The sequence below is a fragment of the Chiloscyllium plagiosum genome, chromosome 3 (assembly GCF_004010195.1).
Source record: "Chiloscyllium plagiosum isolate BGI_BamShark_2017 chromosome 3, ASM401019v2, whole genome shotgun sequence".
Taxonomy (NCBI): domain Eukaryota; kingdom Metazoa; phylum Chordata; class Chondrichthyes; order Orectolobiformes; family Hemiscylliidae; genus Chiloscyllium; species Chiloscyllium plagiosum.
In genome coordinates, this window is record NC_057712.1 from 60,407,190 (window position 1) to 60,426,186 (window position 18,997).

The window sequence follows — 18,997 nt, forward strand, 5'->3', positions numbered from 1 at the left end:
AGGACGGGAAAGGGTGGTATCTCAAATGTGCACGCGCACAGCCGGTCCGTGCATTGAGTGTCTTCTCCCCCACCGGGGGACCATGAGTTGGCGGGGGAGAAACTCGGATCGCATCAACGTCCACAGGCCGTTCCCCAGCGACGATGTGAGTGGTGGGGGTTTCAAACTACGTTAAATTTCACAGTTTGTGTTTCCCACTCTTCCTCTCCCACCTGTTCTCCCCTCTACGTGGGCGAAGTTGTCGACGTACTCGCCTTGATCTCGCGGGGTGCACGCTATCGCAGAAACTTTCCATCAATTGAATGGTCCCTAAAGTTTATTTTTAATCTAGTCACCTACCGAGAGGGAGGACTCGAGGAACCGAGTGAACGGTCTCAAACTAGGAGATCCAGATAGTGAGGCAGGCGCTGAAATCATTGTGAGAACCAGCCCTTGTAGTTTGTACAGTACGCTGGGCGAAAAGCTGTTTGCAGGATGGTGAGAGGGCGGGTTTGTCTTTGATGTGTTTGAATTTTTGTGGGCTGCAGGTATTGGGATCTAGTTCCTACACAGTATTTATGATGTCAGGCTATTATCAGTTGATCTTCGTCATTACAAACTTAAAAACCTCTCATTCTCTTCCACCACCTAAAAAAGTCGCTGCAAACCAAGTTGGAGTTTGAAGGTTTGTGTGAAGATTTGTAGCTCGGGTGCCGTTTGTCGTGGTTATGTTCCCCGAGCTGGGAAGTCCATTAGCAGACGTTTCGTGCTTATTTTGAATTCAAACACCAGATATTTTGCTTATTAACACACTTGTTGCCTTAACATCCTTTCTAAAATGAGGCACCCAAAAAGGAACATTATTTAGTGACCAAGCCAAATGGTAGTTCTCCGAGAACGCAGTAGTTGGGTTCCAGCGAAACCTGCTTCATAGAAAATCGCCTAATAGAAATAATGGGCCCAATGGGAAAAGTGGAGTGAGGGGCAGACCAGCAAAAAATATCACTAACGATCGCACAAAAATCACCCAAAAGCCTAAAACAAAGTAGAGCACAGCCTGAATGAATGTTTAAATAACCTTTATTAACATAACAAAACAAAAGTAAATTTAATACCTACAGAGAGGAGGTGCAGCAGCTAACTGGTGCAGAGCCAGCAACCGTCTCTGAACATGAACAAAACAAAAGAGATGGTTGTTGACTTCAGGAGGGCACGGAGTAACTACTCTCTGCTGAACATCGACAGCCCCCCCATGGAGGTCGTGAAGAGCACCAAATTTCTTGGCATCCACAAAGCAGAGAATCTCATCTGGTGCCTCAATACTAGCTCCATAGCCGAAAAAGCCCAGCAACATCTTTATTTGCAGCTTAGCTTGAGAAAAGTCCCTCCTCCCTACCTTTTATCTTAGCCTGCTTGGCACACCCAAGGGCTTATGCCCGAAATGTCGATTTTCCTTCTCCTTTGATGCTGCCTGACCTGCTGTGTTTTTCCAGCAACACATTTTTAAGCTCTGCTGTCCAGCATCTCCTCACTTTATCGTAGCTTGAGAAAAACCCACTTCCCACCCTCATCACATTCTACAGAGGGTTCCTTGAGAGTATTCTGAGCTGAAAAATGTGTTGCTGGAAAAGCGCAGCAGGTCAGGCAGCATCCAAGGAGCAGGAGAATCGACGTTTCGGGCATAAGCCCTTCAGGAATGAGGAGGGTGTGCCAAGCAGGCTAAGATAAAAGGTAGGGAGGAGGGATGGGAATGCGATAGGTGGAAGGAGGTTAAGGTGAGGGAAGGAGAGAGGGTGGGGGCGGAGAGGTCGGGAAGAAAATTGCAGGTCAAGAAGGCGGTGTTGAGTCCGAGGGTTGGGACTGAGATAAGATGGGGGAAGGGGAAATGAGGAAGCTGGAGAAATTTGCATTCATCCCTTGTGGTTGGAGGATTCCTAGGCAGAAGATGAGGCGCTCTTCCTCCGGGTGTTGTGTTGCCATGGTCTGGCAATGGAGGAGGCTAAGGACCTGCATGTTCTTGGCGGAGTGGGAGGGGGAGTTCAAGTGTTCAGCCACGGGGCAGTTGGGTTGGTTGGTGCGGGTGTCCGAGAGGTGTTCTCTGAAACGTTCCGCAAGTAGGCGGCCTGTCTCCCCAATGTAGAGGAGGCCTACTTGCGGAGCATTTCAGAGAACATCTCTGGGACACCCGCACTAACCAACCCAACCGCCAAGAACATGCAGATTTCTCCAGCTTCCTCATCTCCCCTCCCCCACCTTATCTCAGTCCCAACCCTCGAACTCAGCACCACCTTCTTGACCTGCAATCTTCTTCTCGACCTCTCTGCCCCCACCCTCTCTCTGGCCTATCGCCCTCACCTTAACCTCCTTCCCCAAGTCCTTCCTCCCTACCCTTTATCTTATCCTGCTTGGCACACCCTCCTCATTCCTGAAGAAGGGCTAATGCCCGAAACGTCGATTCTCCTGCTCCTTGGATGCTGCGCTTTTCCAGCAACACATTTTTCACCTCCGATTTCCAGCATCTGCAGTCCTCACTTTCTCCTAGTATTCTGAGCTGCTGCATCACTGCTTGGTTCAGGAATTGCACTGTCTCAGATTGTAAGACCTTACAACGGATAATGAAGACAGCTGAGAAGAGCATCTCTCTCTTCCCTCCATTACAGACATTTACACCACATGCTGCATCCGAAAGGCTAAGAGCATTGTGCAAGACCCCACACACTCCTCACTCAAACTCCTCTCCCTCCTGCCATCTGGCATTTGGTCTGTCTCAGCCAGACTGTTGAACAGTTTCTTCCCCCAAACTATCAGGCTTCTTAACACTGTCACAATCGGATTTTTCGATCTGAAATTCTTTGCACGACTTTGAATTGCTGCTAGAACAGTGTCTATTAATTATCATTCTTTTATTACACTGTGATTTGTGTGTTTTGCACTTCTTACACACTTTATGCCACCCTTTGTACGATTGCGTAGTTTGTGCAGTCCACTTAGCACCTTGGTCCTGGAGGAACGCTGTCTCGTTTTTTTACTGTATCAGTTGTATATGGTAGAAATGACAAATAAAATCTACCCTGCCCTACTCTACATTACATTGAAAAAATATTATGAATGCAGGACAGAGGGTCATCATCAGATGCAGTTGTGGTTGCAGAAGTGGATGTCTGTGGTTGATTGTCTTCTGATTGTTTATTGGGGGTTGGTTTAAAAAAAGACATCCAGTTTTCGCTGCTTTTTTGCCCTTTTTCTTCTGTCTGGAAAAAGCTGTTCATAGTGTGCCAGAACTGCTACCCTGCTGCATTCTGTGTTGTGATTGTTGTCTTCTCAGAGCTGCAACTGCCTCACAATTTCTCTCAGGAAAGAAGACAAAAGAAAAGTGGGAAGCTCTCATGGTGCAGCATCCTGCACTTCATCTTTTTCATCCCCACCTTCCACTTCCCCTTCAGTGACAAGCTGTTGTAGAACAGCTGTAGAGAGGTCTTCGCAGTGAGATTCAAACAGCTCTTTAATATCTTCACTTTCCATTTCAATCAGCTCAGGCAGATCCAGCAATTAACTTTACGTTATGAAATGCATAACTTCTTTAAATCAGCACCTACCCATTACTAGCACTAAAGGCATGCACATCTGCAGTATTTTGAGCATTTTTTTTTAGATCTTGATGAATAGATAAGACTTTCTCTTTTATGATGAGAAAGGTTGTCTCAGATCGCTTTTTATTTGATCTTCCATCCAAACGCTTGGAAGCCTCTTCAACTCCTCAATTTCCTTTGGCCATGACCTCATAGAGATGTACAGCATGGAAACAGACCCTTCAGTCCAACTCGTCCATGCCGACCAGATATCCCAACCCTAGATTGGGACTAGATTGTCCCACCTGCGAAGCAACTGGCCCATATACCTCCAAACCCTTCCTATTCATATACCCATCCAGATGCCTTTTAAATGTTGCAATTGTACGAACCTCCACCACTTCCTCTGGCAGCTCATTCCATACATGTACCACCCTCTGCGTGAAAAGGTTGCCCCTTAGGTCTCTTTTATATCTTTTTCCTCTCACCCTAAACCTATGCTCTCTAGTTCTGGACTCTCCCACTCCAGGGAAAAGACTTTGTCTATTTATCCTATCCATGCCCCTCATGATTTTGTAAACCTCTGTGAGGTCACCCCTCAACCTCCGATGCTCCAGGGAAAACAGCCCCAACCTAGTGAACCTCTTCCTATAGTTCAAATCCTATAATCCTGGCAACATCCTTGTAAATCTTTTCAGAACCCTTCCAAGTTTCACAACACCTTTCCGATAGGAAGGAGACCAGAATTGCACACAGTATTCCAACAGTGGCCTAACCAGTGTCCTGTACAGCCGCAACATGACCTCCTAACTCCCGTACTCAATACTCTGACCAATAAAGGAAAGCATACCAAATGCCTTCTTCACTATCCTATCTTCCTGCGACTCCAAGGTCTCATTTGTTCAGCAACACCCCCGAGGACCTTACCATTAAGCGTATAAGTGCTGCTAAGGTTTGCTTTCCCAAAATGCAGCACCTCACATTTATCTAAATTAAACTCCATCTGCCACTTCTCAGCCCATTGACCCATCTGATCAAGATCCCGTTGTAATCTGAGGTAACCTTCTTCACTGTCCACAACAGCTCAAATTTTGGTGTCATCTGCAAAATTACTAACTATACACTCTTATACTCACATCCAAATCATTTATATAAGTGATGATCCTTATGGCATTCCACTGGTCACAGGACTCCAATCTGAAAAACAACCCTCCACCACCACCCTCTGTCTTCTACCTTTGAGCCAGTTCTGTATCCAAATGGCTAGTTCTCCCTGTATTCCATAAGATCTAACCTTGCTTATCAGTCTCCCATGGGGAACCTTGTCGAAAGCCTTACTGAAGTCCAAATAGATCACATCTGCCACTCTGCTCTCATCAGTCCTCTTTGTTACTTCTTCAGAAGACTCAATCAAGTTTGTGAGACATGATTTCCCACACATAAAGCTATGTTGACTATCCCTAATTAGTCCTTGCCTTTCCAAATACATGTACATCCTGTCCCTCAGGATTCCTGCCAACAACTTGCCCATTACCAATGTCAGGCTCACTGTTCTGTAGTTCCCTGGCTAGTCCTTACCACCTTTCTTAAACAATGGCACCATGTTAGCCAACCTCCAGTCTTTGCTGACAATCAGACTTGTTAAAGCAACAGAGTTTTCTTTAATATTTTCAGCATTGCCTCTAATTGTGTATAAGGTGGAATCCTATAATAGCTAGTTTCTTTTCTATAGCCTTTCTTTTGCATTCGCCACCCACAATTCTATCACCAGGATGCTTCTTGCTAACATTCTAGTCAATATACCCCTCCAGTTTTTAAAAAAAAAAGGATTAACCTTGGAGTAGTGTGCCTTTCACAGGAAGCTGCTCGCTGTACAGGACCTCTCACAGAAAGCTGGTCTGTCAGCAACTGACACCAGCATTTGTGCAGAACGGCACATGCGCAGAACGAAGCGTGTGAGATGATCACTGCTGGAGTCATGCTATTGCGAACAGAGGTAAGTGTTCTCTAAACTTCCGTTCCTTAATTCCTCAGCGACATTATAGGCAAATCGCACTGCTGGAACGGGTGTTATCTGAGAACATTGGGTCTTTGAACCAATTTCCAGACCAAAAACCATCATTAGTCAATGCCATTTTCTGAAATTTATTCAACTTTCTAATTGTGATTTCACAGAGTCATACTGCATGGAAACAGACCCTTCAGTGCACCTAGTCCATAATCATGTTCCCAAACCAAGCTAGTCCCAGTTGCCTCGCTGTATCCCTTCAAACCTTTCCTGTTCATGTACTTATCCAAATGTCCTTTACATGTAACTGTACCTGCTTCCACCATTTCCTCTGGCAGTTTATTCCACACACTAACTACATTTTCTGTGTAAGAAAGTTGCCCCTTATGTCCTTTTTTAAATTTACTCCTCTCACCTTAACAATATTGCACACAAGTCCTGATCCAAATGTTAATGGATCCTTAAGTTTGTATAAAATAATGCAAAGTCCATGCCTTTTTTATTTTTCTGTATTTTTAGTTGTAGACTGAAATTGAAAAAAAAAGTTTGAAAAAATCAAAGACTGTAGAGGGTTTGCACTTCTTTTAAGGAAGTTACCTGACACTCATTGTAAGTTGGTTCAAGTAATAATGAAAAGTTTGCAGATGAACTGGAGTCAAGGGTTTCAGAGAGTAACAAATTAGTCTGTGGTCTCACAACCAGTTACTGATGACAGAGGCCTTCTGTTACTAGCTTCCAGGAAGCTGATCAGCTTAGGGATGTGAGATCTCCACAAGCTCAGGAGCTATCTCTGTTCTCTGCAGAAAAATAAAAGTTTAAGCCTGAAGGTAAGTAGTTTATTTTTTTCCTTATATTATTGTTATGCCTCACACTGGAAACTAACTTCTGCTATTCCTGCAGTCGTCACAAAATTAAAATGTTTTAAAAAACACTCAGAATTCCGCAAATGACCTGATTTTTAGGCCAGGTTGACCAGATTTATTTTGCATGTATTACAAATGAATGGATTCTAGCTATAGGTAAACAATTATAAACCATCAACATATAGTTGAAACTCTAGTCCCACTTAAAAGTGGGGTAGGGGACAGTTCACGGGATTTGCTGAGGTGGTTCTTGTGCTGGTCAGAATGCTGCTTCTCAATTTTCCTCCAGGTGCTTTTGTTTATTTGCAGGAGACGCAGGGTGACTGGTTCAAGTTTATATTTAACGAGTCAGAAACCTGTAGACGTCACAGCTTGCTGTGTGATGCCAGATTGCCTTTAATGTGCATGCTTTCATTTTTAGTAACAAACTTTATTTACATTTTTATTAAAATCCAGATATATGACAACCGTTTGCCAAAGTTTGTTTTCAATAAACTGATTAATACAAAGTGCTCCATTGAATTTGACACTTGGCCTTTAACACCCAATGCTGACCATCCAAAACCAGTTCTGAAGGACCGTCATGTTTGAAACAGTCAAAATGCTAACACTGTATCATTGTCCACGTATGCTGCCAGAACAGATTTCCAGTACATACAATATTTTGTTTTAATTTTAGTGCTACATTAGCAACTTTTCTAGTTACCAATTCATGATTTTTTTACAAAGCCGGTATACAGTACATTAAATCCCCCTGCTATTTCTTCAACAGAGATTTTAGAAAGATTGTACTGATTGGTTGCAGACCCACTAGTGCTTAGTCATATGTCTCTGTACTTTGCAGTTCTCCTCCAGTGGGTCCAAGTGGTTGCTGCTGGGAAGAATTGGATCTATTTTTCCCTTTCATGCTAACCCTTTGTTGGAAGGTATAGGAACAGAAGTAGGTCATTAAGCCCGTTAACTCTGCTTTGCTAGTCAATGAGATCATGCTGGTTTTGATAATCCTTAAGTCCACTTTAACTTTTCCCTTGATTCTTTTACTGATTAAGAATCTTTCTGCCTTCTGAGAGAGAGGGAATTCCACATCATCTCTGTCTTAAATGTGAATTTCCCTATGTCATAGAGTCATAGAGATGTACAGCATGGAAACAGACCATGCCAACCAGATATCCAAACCCAAACTAGTCCCACCTGCCAGCACCCGTCCCATATCCCTCCAAACCCTCCTTGTTCGTATACCCATCCAAATGCCTCTTAAATGTTGCAATTGTACCAGCCTCCACCACATCCTCTGGCAGCTCGTTCCAAACACGTACCACCCTCTGTGTGAAAAAGTTGCCACTTAAGTCTCTTTTATATCTTTTCCCTCTCACCCTCTAGTTCTGGACTCCCCGACCCCAGGGAAAAGGATTTGTCTATTTATCCTATCCACGCCCCTCATAATTTTGTAAACCTCTATAAGGTCACCCCTCAGCCGCCGACGCTCCAGGGAAAACAGCCCCAGCATGTTCAGCCTCTCACTGTGGCTCAGATCCTCCAACCCTGGCAACATCCTTGTACATCTTTTCTGAACCCTTTCAAGTTTCACAACATCTTTCCGATAGGAAGGAGACCAGAATTGCACACAATAGTTCAACAGTGGCCTAACCAATGTCCTGTGCAGCCGCAACATGACCGCCCAACTCCTGTACTCAATACTCTGACCATTAAAGGAAAGCATACCAAACGCCGCCTTCACTATCGTCACAGGCCTCCAGTCTGAAAAACAACCCTCTACCACCACCCTCTGTCTTCTACCTTTGAGTCAGTTCTGTATCCAAATGGCTAGTTCTCCCTGTGAGACATGATTTCCCATGCACAAAGCCATGTTGACTATCCCAAATCTGTCCTAGCCATTCCAAATATATGTACATCCTGTCCCTCAGGATTCCCTCCAACAACGTGCTCACCATCGAGGTCGGGCTCACCGGTCTATAGTTCACTGGCTTGTCTTTACTGCCCTTCTTAAACATGGCACCACGTTTGCCAACCTCCAGTCTTCTGGCACCTCACTTGTGACTATCGATGATACAAATATCTCAGCAATCACTTCTCTAGCTTCCTACAGAGTTGTCAGGTACCCCTGATTAGGGTCCCGGGGATATATCCACCTTTAACCGTTTCAAGACATCCAGCACTTCCTCACCTGTAATCTATGTGCTCAGGCCTTAGACTCCACACAAGGAGAAGCAATTTTTGTGCATATACCCTGTCAAATTCCCATAGAACCTTGTATGTTTCAGTAAGATACAAGAGTGATATGCTGGCCTTGAGTTTGCTCACAACACTTTTTATTGTACTTAATGGAGGACAAATACCATGTCATTGATGTCTCTGCTTTGAAACCAGAAACATTCTAGAAGTTTTCTTCCACAATGGTAGGCATTAACCTGTTCAGATGTATTCTTGCCAGGATCTTCCTAGAAAAGACAAAAAGGCATTCTCATGGTAGTTTCAGCAGTTGATTTTTCTCCCTTGTGTTTGTAGAGGATGACAAAATAGGCGGTATGAAAATGCTGTGGAATCTGCACTCTTTTACAGTGCATTAAAAGTCCATGAAACTTGGTACTTAAGGTAGGGCCACAGTGCTACATGGCTTCAGAAAGAATTCCTTACATTCTGGAGGTTTTGTTACACTTTAGGTTGATGGCATTGGTAGTTTCTCCTTGAGTGGGGCTTTTATCCAGTTCTTCATTGACAGACACTTGTTAGATAAGGTTGTCGACAGTATGATGCATTGTGCAATTGCTGCTGAAAAATGTTTCAGAATGCATTGAACATGATTTATAAATGACTCTACACTGGTGTGTAGCATCATTCTGCAGCGTATCTAGGAGGTTTGGATTTAGTATGCTAGTCCATCGACTGATTTTAGTGCTTCATAGATGCTTCTAATATCACCAGTATCAGCATGCAGTTGTTTTCTTCTTCAGTTGAGCTACCAGAGGGAGTGGTGGAAGCTGGTACAATTACAACATTTAAAAGGCATCTGGATGGGTATATGAATTTGGAAGGGTTTAGAGGGATATGGGCGAAGTGCTGCTAAATGGGACTAGGTTAGGTTAGGATATCTGGTCGGTATGGATGAGTTGGACTGAAGGGTACTGTACATCTCTGACTCTATAAGTGTGATTTGGGATCTTCCTCACTTTGTGATAAAAGGTACTGCATACTTGATGATAGTCTGTCTTTATGTCTTAACTGGTATTTGAACCTGATATGCTGACCTTTTTATTGCAAGTAGACCTTGGATTTCCTTGTCATTTTCATTCATCCAGTCCTGGTTCTTCTTAATGCTGAATCTGATTATCTTGTAGGAATTATCCAGTAATGCAGCTTTGGCATGCTCCCAGAATACTTCTGCAGTGGAATTTGCAATGATATCGGGGTATTGCTATCTGGGAAGGTTGCTTTATATGCATGTTTGCAGGTTGTTAACTTGAAATTTCTTTGGGTTATTTTTAGTTTTGTGGTTGGTATTAGACTTGAAATGGAATTTCACCATTTCAGTATATGAGCCAGGTGTCTACATAACAGACAGCACTGGGCATGATTTTAGTATGCAGCACATCTGTTAGGTCATGCTGGTGTTGTAAATTGTAGTCTATCTGTTATCAGTGTATAGGGCATGGAATAATCTATGTGGTCTAGATGTGATCTTTTTTGTTTAAAGTTGGTGTTGATTATGGGTAGCTGCATTTCTAGATTTCCAAAAGTGGACGTCCATTTTCATTGAAATTTCGAACTGCAAGATTTCTGAGCATGCCCTTCTATGCCTGATAGTCATGGCCAACTCTGGTGTTGAAGTCACCAAGTTGACAACTTTGACCTTGGGAAAGAGATTCTGGTTGAGTTACTGGAAATCTGTGTCGAATTTATCCTTTCCAGATGGATTAGATTACAGGGTTGCAGCTTAAATGCTGATGAGATTCCCAGGTTTCCTTGGAGAGAGAGCAAGTCTACCAATAATTTCGATGCCTTTAGAGAGAGATGGGCAACACAGAAGGTAGAATATTTTATTTCTCTTGCAATTCCACTCTGATTTAGCCCATTCCCCCTAACCTTTACTGGTTTGATATGATTTGATTTATTTATTGTCGCATGTATTTTGTTACAAAATACAGTGAAAAGTGTTGTATAGTGTCACCACTCTTCAGCATCATCTTAAAACACAGAAAAATAAACCAAAATATAGAATATAGAGGCAGAAAGATAAAAAGTAAAGAAAATGTGTTTATATTTACAGTCCTTCTTGTTAAGTGCTCTGCGACGGGCCTGGTGGTCTTTCCTGAAGAAGGGCTAATGCCCGAAACGTCGATTCTCCTGTTCCCTAGATGCTGCCTGACCTGCTGCACTTTTCCAGCAACACATTTCCATCTCTGCTGTAGTAGCCATGAGTCAGTGCTAGGACTGCCTCATCGATGCAGAAGCTGCCAGGAACCCAAGCCCTGTCTGATGCCACTGCTTTGTTTCCACGCTGGGCTCACTGGCTAACTGTCATGAGTCTGGGCTGGGCCTACTTGCCACTGCCGATCTTGTTGCCACAACTGAGCTCTTCAACAAGAGCTAAATAAAATAAAAAAAGGGAAACAAAAGAGAAAAGAGAGAAAGAAACAAAAGAAAGAAATAAAAAAAGGGACAGAGTGAACGAGCCTTGGGCTCAGAAGTCCTACTCCACTGCCACCTTAGCGGAAGTGAGGTACTGCGTTTTGGAAAGGCAAATCAGGGCAGGACTTGTACACTTAATGGTAAGGTCCTGGGGAGTGCAGGTTCATATTTCCTTGAATGTAGAGCTGCAGGTAGATAGGATAGTGAAGAAGGCATTTGGTATGCTTTCCTTTATTGGTCAGTGCATCAAGTTTGGAGTTGGGAGGTCATTTTGCACCTGTACAGGACATTTGTTAGGTAACTTTTGGAATACTGTGTGGAATTCTGGTCTCCCTTCTATTGGAAGGATGTTGTGAAACTTGAAAAAGTTCAGAAAAGATTTACAAGGATGTTGCCAGGTTTCAGCTATAGGGAGAGGCTGAAAGGCTGGAGCTGTTTTATACAGGTTTATAAAATCATGAGGGGCATGGATAGGGTTAATATACTTTTTTGGAGTCCAGAACGAGAAGGCGAAGGTTTAAGGTTAGAAGGGAAAGATTTAAAACAGACTTAAGGGGCAAAGTTTTCACACAGAGGGTGGTATGTGTCTGGAATGAGCTGCCAGAGGAAGTGATGGAGGCTGGTACAATTACAACATTCATAAGAACTGGATGGTTTTATGAACAGGTAGGGTTTAGAGGGATGTGGGCCAAGTGCTGGCAAATGGAACTAGATTAGTTTAGGATATCTGGTCAGCAAGGATGAGTTTTACCAAAGGGTCTGTTCCTGTGCTGTATATCTCTATGATTCTAAGTCAGCCAAGCTTTGCACGTAAATTATCCAATTGGAAGCCATGGGTGATTTACTGGTGATGGTTAATACATGAAGAAAAAGAACACTGGTGATGGAAAAAAAAAGTGTTCACTTGTGTGTAAGAGAACTACTGGATATAAGAGAAAGAAAACAAAACAAACATTAATGAGAGTTATATGATGTTGATCTTGAAAGGGGAGCTATAGGAACGTAATGCATGCACAAATTGTTAATAAAATAGCAAGGAATGGTCAGTGCCTCTAATTCATTAATTGTTTAGTTTGTGAAATGGGTGATTTTATATTGGTCTATCTTTGAAAAAAAAGAATTCCCACAGGCCTGGGTTCAAGTTGCACCTGCTTTGGAGATGTGCCTTTACATGCCTGAATAGGTTGATTTAAAAATAATCTAAAGTTAAGTTCTAAACACAAAATGAAATAATAAGGGAAAATAGGCATTCATAATGCTTGGGTGTGCAACACTGTGAGGAAGCATGTTAAAAACATTATTTGTATCTGCAAATGCACTGTATAATCTAGAATTTCTCATTAAAATTAATGGATATTTAAAAAGTTACAAGTTAATCAAGGATTGGCTGCATTTTCTTTATAGAATGACTGATTGATTAGCTCCATGAAGTGTAGATGTAACATATGGTTGATTGGAAGACTGGAAGGTTTTGTAGTGATAGTCTTCTTCACTATGAAACTAACACTATTAAACTGAAACTGAGGAGACATTGTTTATGCAGATGTGTACCCAAATGGTAGAGGGAGTAGCCAGTGAGATATTCTGTCATCATTGGGGGTACCTGTTGTCACTCAAACATCGATCTTGTGTTCCAGTATTTATCTTTCAAAGCAAAATTATTTGTTTATGTTTAATTGGTTGTTGCAGTTTCACTACATTGAGAGTTAACCTTTGACTGTGCCAATCCAAATGGATGGTAAGAAGGCAAACATTTGTTCAGGCCACTTTTGCTTTATCCCTCCTTAACTAAAAGAAGCTTGATTGTTGAGAGTGCTACTGGATGATGATATCCAGAGCTACCTGCAGTCTGCTATTTTTACCTGTTTTCCAATACTACAGGCTTAGTTTCAACTGGAATGATTGCATTTTTTCCTTCTTACCTATAAAGCAAAGCTTTAATGTGCAATACAGTTTGTGCTGACTGCCACTACCTTTTATGCTCGGAGTTTACTTGTCATAGCCCAGTGAACTACGACAGCAGCAGTGAGGTCTAATGCCGCAGGTTTGGATTCAGTGATTCCTCATCCTATATAGATATTCCTAGATGTAGGAATCCCAAGGTTTGAAGGGATCATTCTTCCCTTAACATGCTTCCTCACAGTGTTGCACACCCAAGCATTATGAATGCCTATTTTCATCTTCCTCCAAATGCTCTCCACAATCATCCAGCTGGTGGAACTGTACCTTTTTGGTTCCATTATGGTTTTTCTTCCTCCTACTGTGTAGTTACCTTTGGGCCCCCCAACCTTTATCTAAACCTAACCTTGGCCCCTTCATATTTGTCATCTATATGCTGTCTTTTGCTGACATCATCCGAAAGTTATAGCATCAACTTTAATGTTTATGTTGACAATTCCCAGTTCTACCCCTCTCTAATTCTAAATTGACACACTGTTTATCTGACATCCAGTACTGGATGAGGAGATATTTAGACTGAAGCAGTCATCTTCAATTTCAGCTGCCATCTCTCTTCCCTAGCCAATGACCTTTACCTCTCTCTGACACCAGCTTAAAGCTAAATCAGTCTGTTGTGAACATTTATGTAATTGTTTCCTCTGAGATGGGCATTAAGCATACATGGCTCCAATGTGAAGACTGCCTACTTTTAATTTTGAAACATTGCCCAATTCTGCCTCACCTCAGCTGATCTGTTGTTGAAACCCTTTTTCATATCTTTGTTATCTCTAGACTAGATTATTCCAATGTGTTCCTGTCTGGAGACTCTTATTCTGCTGATCATAAATTTGGAGGTCAAGTCCTGTTCAATCCTTACCCATATGTTCATTGATATCCCAGTTAATTCACACCTCAAATTTTGAATTCATGTCCTTGAGTTTAAGTCCTTTTATGGTCTCTACACTCCCTAGCTCTGTAATCTCTCCAGCCCTACAAACCTGCTGATACCTCCACTCCTCTAATTCAGACTTCTTGTGCATTTAAGATTGATGACTGCCTTGACCCCTTAACTCTAAGATTCCTACCATATAATGCTCCATTCTGTCATGTTTTCCTCTTTAAGATCCTTCTTAAAGCCTTGCTCTTTGATTAAATTTCTGGTCAGTGGTTGTAATATTGCCTTAAGTGGCTTGGTTTCTAATGTTGCGCAATAACGCTTACAATTGTTATATGTTTTATATTTAATATTGTTAGAACATAAACTTTGAAGGATTATGAAAAATTCATTTCTTTGAAGTTTTGGGGAAACATCTGGCATGGTTTCTTTAAACAAAGTTGTTAAAAATTCACTGTGCACATTTGGGAATGTTGATTTGAGGTTTCCTGCCAATAACATGACTGATGATAACTGCTGGCTATGTTGTACACTCTTCCTGGAGCTATTTTTAGCAGTGATTTGTTTGATGAGGTTCTTGTTTTAACTGGTTGAATTGGAAGAAACCATTAAGAACAAGCCGAGTTAAAGGAACTCTTTCTATGAACAAGTTGATCCAGCTGATCTCTCTTTTCTTTGAAAAGAAAACTCTTTTATTGTGTTCACTGCAAAGTCTATTTGTTCTTTTGAAAGAGTGAACGATACTGTTTGCAAGTCTTCAGAGACAATCATACATGATCAGTATTTTGACTGCATATGTTAGAACGTCAGACCAATAGCCTCTGGAATATTGTGCACTTTTATCCTTTTGCCTTTAAGAATAACTCATTGACCGATGGTTTTCTGAAAAAATACCTCTCTGCAGATAATTGTTTTCTTTCCCTTTTGCTGAAGAAGCTATGTGTGTGTGTTTACATGTCGCTCTTTGGGAATATTTAGAGAGATAATACTTCTGTAATACTTCTAAACTACTGACTTTATGTTAATTAATGATTTCATCTTCATTGAATAAGTTTTGTTTGTCTAATAAACCAATATTTGTTTGTTGAGAAACCTGGTTGTTAGACAGTATTTTTACAACATGATATTCAAACGTATTTAATTGATCATCTTGATAACTGGAAAAAAGTAGTTTTATTTCCTGTTGTGATCCAGGAGTAATAAATCTAGAGTGACAGTGCATTGCTCCAGTCTTGGTCACAACATGGTTGTTTTAAGAAAAAAGTACTTTTAATTAACTAGTTTGGACATGAATCTGCCCAGTTTGTAGTGGCAGCTTGCAGGGGCAGTGGATATTATTGCAATGTTCTCCATGCTGCTCTGTTTGTAATCTGCCAGATAAACATTTCTTAAAATTTGATAAAGCATTCAACTCAATGATTTTGATCAGCATGTTTTTCTAATAATGCAATTAGCACCTGTGTTGTAATCAAAATAAAAGTAGCTACCTGCTGAAAACACTCAGTGCACCTTCACAAAGGAGTATCTGGATAGTCAATATTGTAAAAGGACTCTAAGTGAACTGCTGCCAATTCACATCAATTGAATGATGGCTAAGCACAGCAGTTTATAAGCAAGTGGCCAATTCACTACATACCTGTAACCGATATAGGTTAATTTCACCCCTCACCTCTGTGGGCCAAAACGTAATTTTGACAGAGCAGGTGTTGGAGTGGAAAAAGAGCTCAGCTTGTAGGCTTTTGTGCCTTTTTAATCAATACTTTTTTGTTAGCCGAGCAGCAAAGCAGGCAGTAGCATTCCTTCTTACTGTGAGTCTCTAGTCTCAAAGTGTGTAAAAAGCTTTCTAAGTTTTTCAGGCACTTGGAAGTTCAAACAATTGTCCTTCACTTAATCGCTTGCTCCTTTACCTCTTTCGTTCTTGTCTTTCTCTATGGTTGATGTCAAGCCTCAGGCAGAGTTGACAGACAAATAAATGACTTTCATGAGTGTAATACATATATGTGGCTACATTAGTTTATATTCAATGCCATCATAATGTAGCTACAGTGAAATCGGTCTTCACCATTTGTGTGAATTGATTGTGGCTGAGGAGTGATCACCCAGAGTAAATTACAGGATCACAAAATTATTGTATTAAACTCTCCCAGATTGCTTCTAATACCTACTGGAAGATTGGTAAATGTAGTTGAATCCCTGTTGCAATGGTACACCTCTCTGTCTTTATTGACCTGTTCCTTTTATAGGGGAATGCTGAGTTGCAGATGGAGGGTGATCTTATTGCATCAATCTCTGGAAGTGGTTGTTCAGGGATGAATTAGCATGGGGTCTATTTACTCTAATACCATTTTAGAAGTTCCTTATAAATACACGTTCAGACCAAAGGAACCTATATATGTACACTTATTATAATTATTGAAGGAAGTACAACACACCAAAATAAATTAAATTGTAACTTTATACTTAGTAATTGAAGCAATGAATGAGTTGTTGTTATACAACCTGACTAATTCACAATATTCTGAGGCAGTCAATTTCAAAGGAGCCTTGTTAGTACTTGATTGTGACCTCTTTCACTCTGAGGATCTAATGTTTGCACAAAACATATGTTATTGTTTACATTCAGTCAAGCTACTTACCTCTTGAATGAAGTAGCATGAGTTTCCAGGGCAGTAAAAGCCTTATATTGCACAAAGTATAATTCAGTTTAGAAAAGTTTTATAGCTTTTCTTGTGTATGTGAAGCAGAATCCTTTTCTGGACAGCAACATTTGAAGATAGATAGATAGAGTGATACATCATGGAAACAGACCCTATGGTTCAACCAGTCCATGCCGAACATATTCCTAAACTAAAAACTACTCCCACCTGCCTGCTGCTGGGTATTATCCCTCCAAAGCATAGAATATACCATGTCAAAAACCTTCGGTTGAGAAGAACAGCGTTTCAAGGCATCTCTAATCAAAGTTGTCAGCACAGTCTTTGTAATTTTACACTTTCTTTTGCCTACATTGTAGATTTCTACAACAGACACATGCCCAATGCAATTTCTTTCAGCACAAAGAAATGCAAGAAAAGGACCATCAGAAAAATGTCGAAGTGTATCTGTTTGTTCAACAGACCGGACTTGTGTGGACTGGCTTTCGAAGAAGTCATTTGCATATCTCCAGGTATAATGCTTTAAAAAAATAGCAGTGACCAGTAGTAATATTTGCTACAAGTTATGCAAAGAAACCACATTAAAATGCCACAAGCAGTTCAGAGATTTGGATAACCAAATTCTACTGACCCTGGTCCTGTGGTGCATTTGAAACTCCAGTTGCAAGAACAGTGATATGAATGACTGTGACATATAGGAGAGCTTCATTGGGCAAGTTCGTTAATATGCTGCTGTATAGAATGGAACTGTGTTTATGACTTTGTAAATATACAAAGATATTTTTTATGAAGTAAATTTTTGAAATAAAAAAGTGTTTAATCATAAGAAATTTTTATACAGATCATCATTTTACTGGGAGATTTCACAGTTGGCATTCATTGCTCTGTAGGCTTTGAACTACATAGTGCTGATGTATGCTTTGTAAACCATTTAAAAAAAAGTAAAACTGCAGTGAACATGAAGATCTTTTGAGGATGTTTGTGCTTCCATCTTTACAGCTGTTTTTTTGTACCAGTATTTTAATCTCAATGCTGCTGAAGTACATTTGTTATTTTCCTCCTTAACTTCTCGATTAAATTTGGGACATGCTATTTAAGCCAGGTAAACTGATTTAAATAGCAATTTTCGTCTCCATCATTGTACATTTCCTGAGGGTGCTAAATGAGATAGAAATGATTGGCAGCCAAAAACTATAATGTGATTCCACATGAAATAATTGTTTAAAATATTCTCAGTCTTGTGTTAGATGAGTTCCAGCATATTCGCAATCTTTTTTTATTTCACTATATCATATATTCTTTAGCCAGTTTTAATACAATGACTTCATCACAGTTTGGTCTTATGATGAAAGCTTTCCAAGATACAATGTTTGGTGGGGGAAACATCAAATTAGTTGGTGAGATCGTTGCTTTCAACAATTAATGTTTACTTCTGCTTGAAAGATTTGTGTTTCATGACCATTCTCATTAAAGTCCTAGTTATAGTAAATACTTTCTATAATCGCAATATTTGTAAACAGAAAATTTAACTTTTTCAAAGTAACTAAATTATTTGCTTTCCAAAGAAAAGTATTTTAAAATGGCATTTGGTTGGCATGAACAAATTAGACCAAAGGATCTGTTTCCGTGCTGTACACCTCTCAACTCTGACTCTGTATTGAGGGCAGACCGGTAGATATTGTTACTTGGACTTGAGTAAAGCCTTTGACAAGGTTCCACATGGTAGACCAATTGGTAAAGTAAGATCACATAAGATTCAGGGATTCCTATTTGGATACAAAATTAGATTAATGGCAGGAGTCGGGGACAGTGGAGGGATGTTTTTCAGACTGATTTTCCACAGAGGTCTGTGCTGGGTCCACTTTTGATGGTCATTTATAAAATGATTTAGATGAGAATATAGAAGGCATAGTAAGTTTGCAGATTACACCAAAATTGGTGGTATGCTGGACGATGAAGGTTATCTGAGATTACAAAGCGATCTTGATTGATTATGTCAGTGTGCTAAGGAATGGCAGATGGAGTTTAATTTGAATGAACGTGAGGCAATGCATTTTGGTGAAACGAACAAAGGCTAGACTGAAACAGTTAATGGAAGGGCCTTGGGTAGTGTTGTATAACAGAGACCTGGGCGTTCAGGTTCATAATTCTTTGAAGTTTGCATCACATGTAGATGGGGTAGTTAAGAAGGTGTTTAGCGTGCTTGTCTTCGTTACTCAGACCTTTGAGAATAGGAGTTAGGAAGTCATATTGAAGTGAAGCCTCTTCTAGAGTATTATGTCCAGTTCTGGTTGTCCTGTTGCAGGAAGGTTACCATCAAGCTGGAGAGGTTTCAGAAATGATTTACTGCGATGTTGCCAGGAATGGGGAGTTTGACTCAGAGGGAAAATGCTGGGACTTTTTTCATTGAAATGTAAGAGGTTGAGGGGTTTCCTTATAAAGTT

At 40.8% G+C, this 18,997-nt stretch overlaps 2 protein-coding genes across 4 annotated transcripts in view; one reads left to right on the plus strand and one right to left on the minus strand.

The window, feature by feature from the left end:
• The window catches only part of pfn4 (profilin family member 4), a 28,723-nt gene extending 28,306 nt beyond the window's left edge, over positions 1–417 (minus strand). Inside the window, exon 1 of the mRNA XM_043683002.1 lies at positions 340–417. Within this exon, the coding sequence (XP_043538937.1) occupies positions 340–417 (78 nt within the window). The remainder of the gene's footprint in view (positions 1–339) is intronic.
• fam228a (family with sequence similarity 228 member A) overlaps positions 26–18,997 on the plus strand; it is a 73,560-nt gene continuing 54,588 nt past the window's right edge. For all 3 annotated transcript variants that reach the window (XM_043682976.1, XM_043682960.1, XM_043682968.1), the window contains exons 1-2: positions 26–145; positions 16,913–17,065. In XM_043682976.1, the coding sequence (XP_043538911.1) occupies positions 26–145; positions 16,913–17,065 (273 nt within the window). The remainder of the gene's footprint in view (positions 146–16,912; positions 17,066–18,997) is intronic.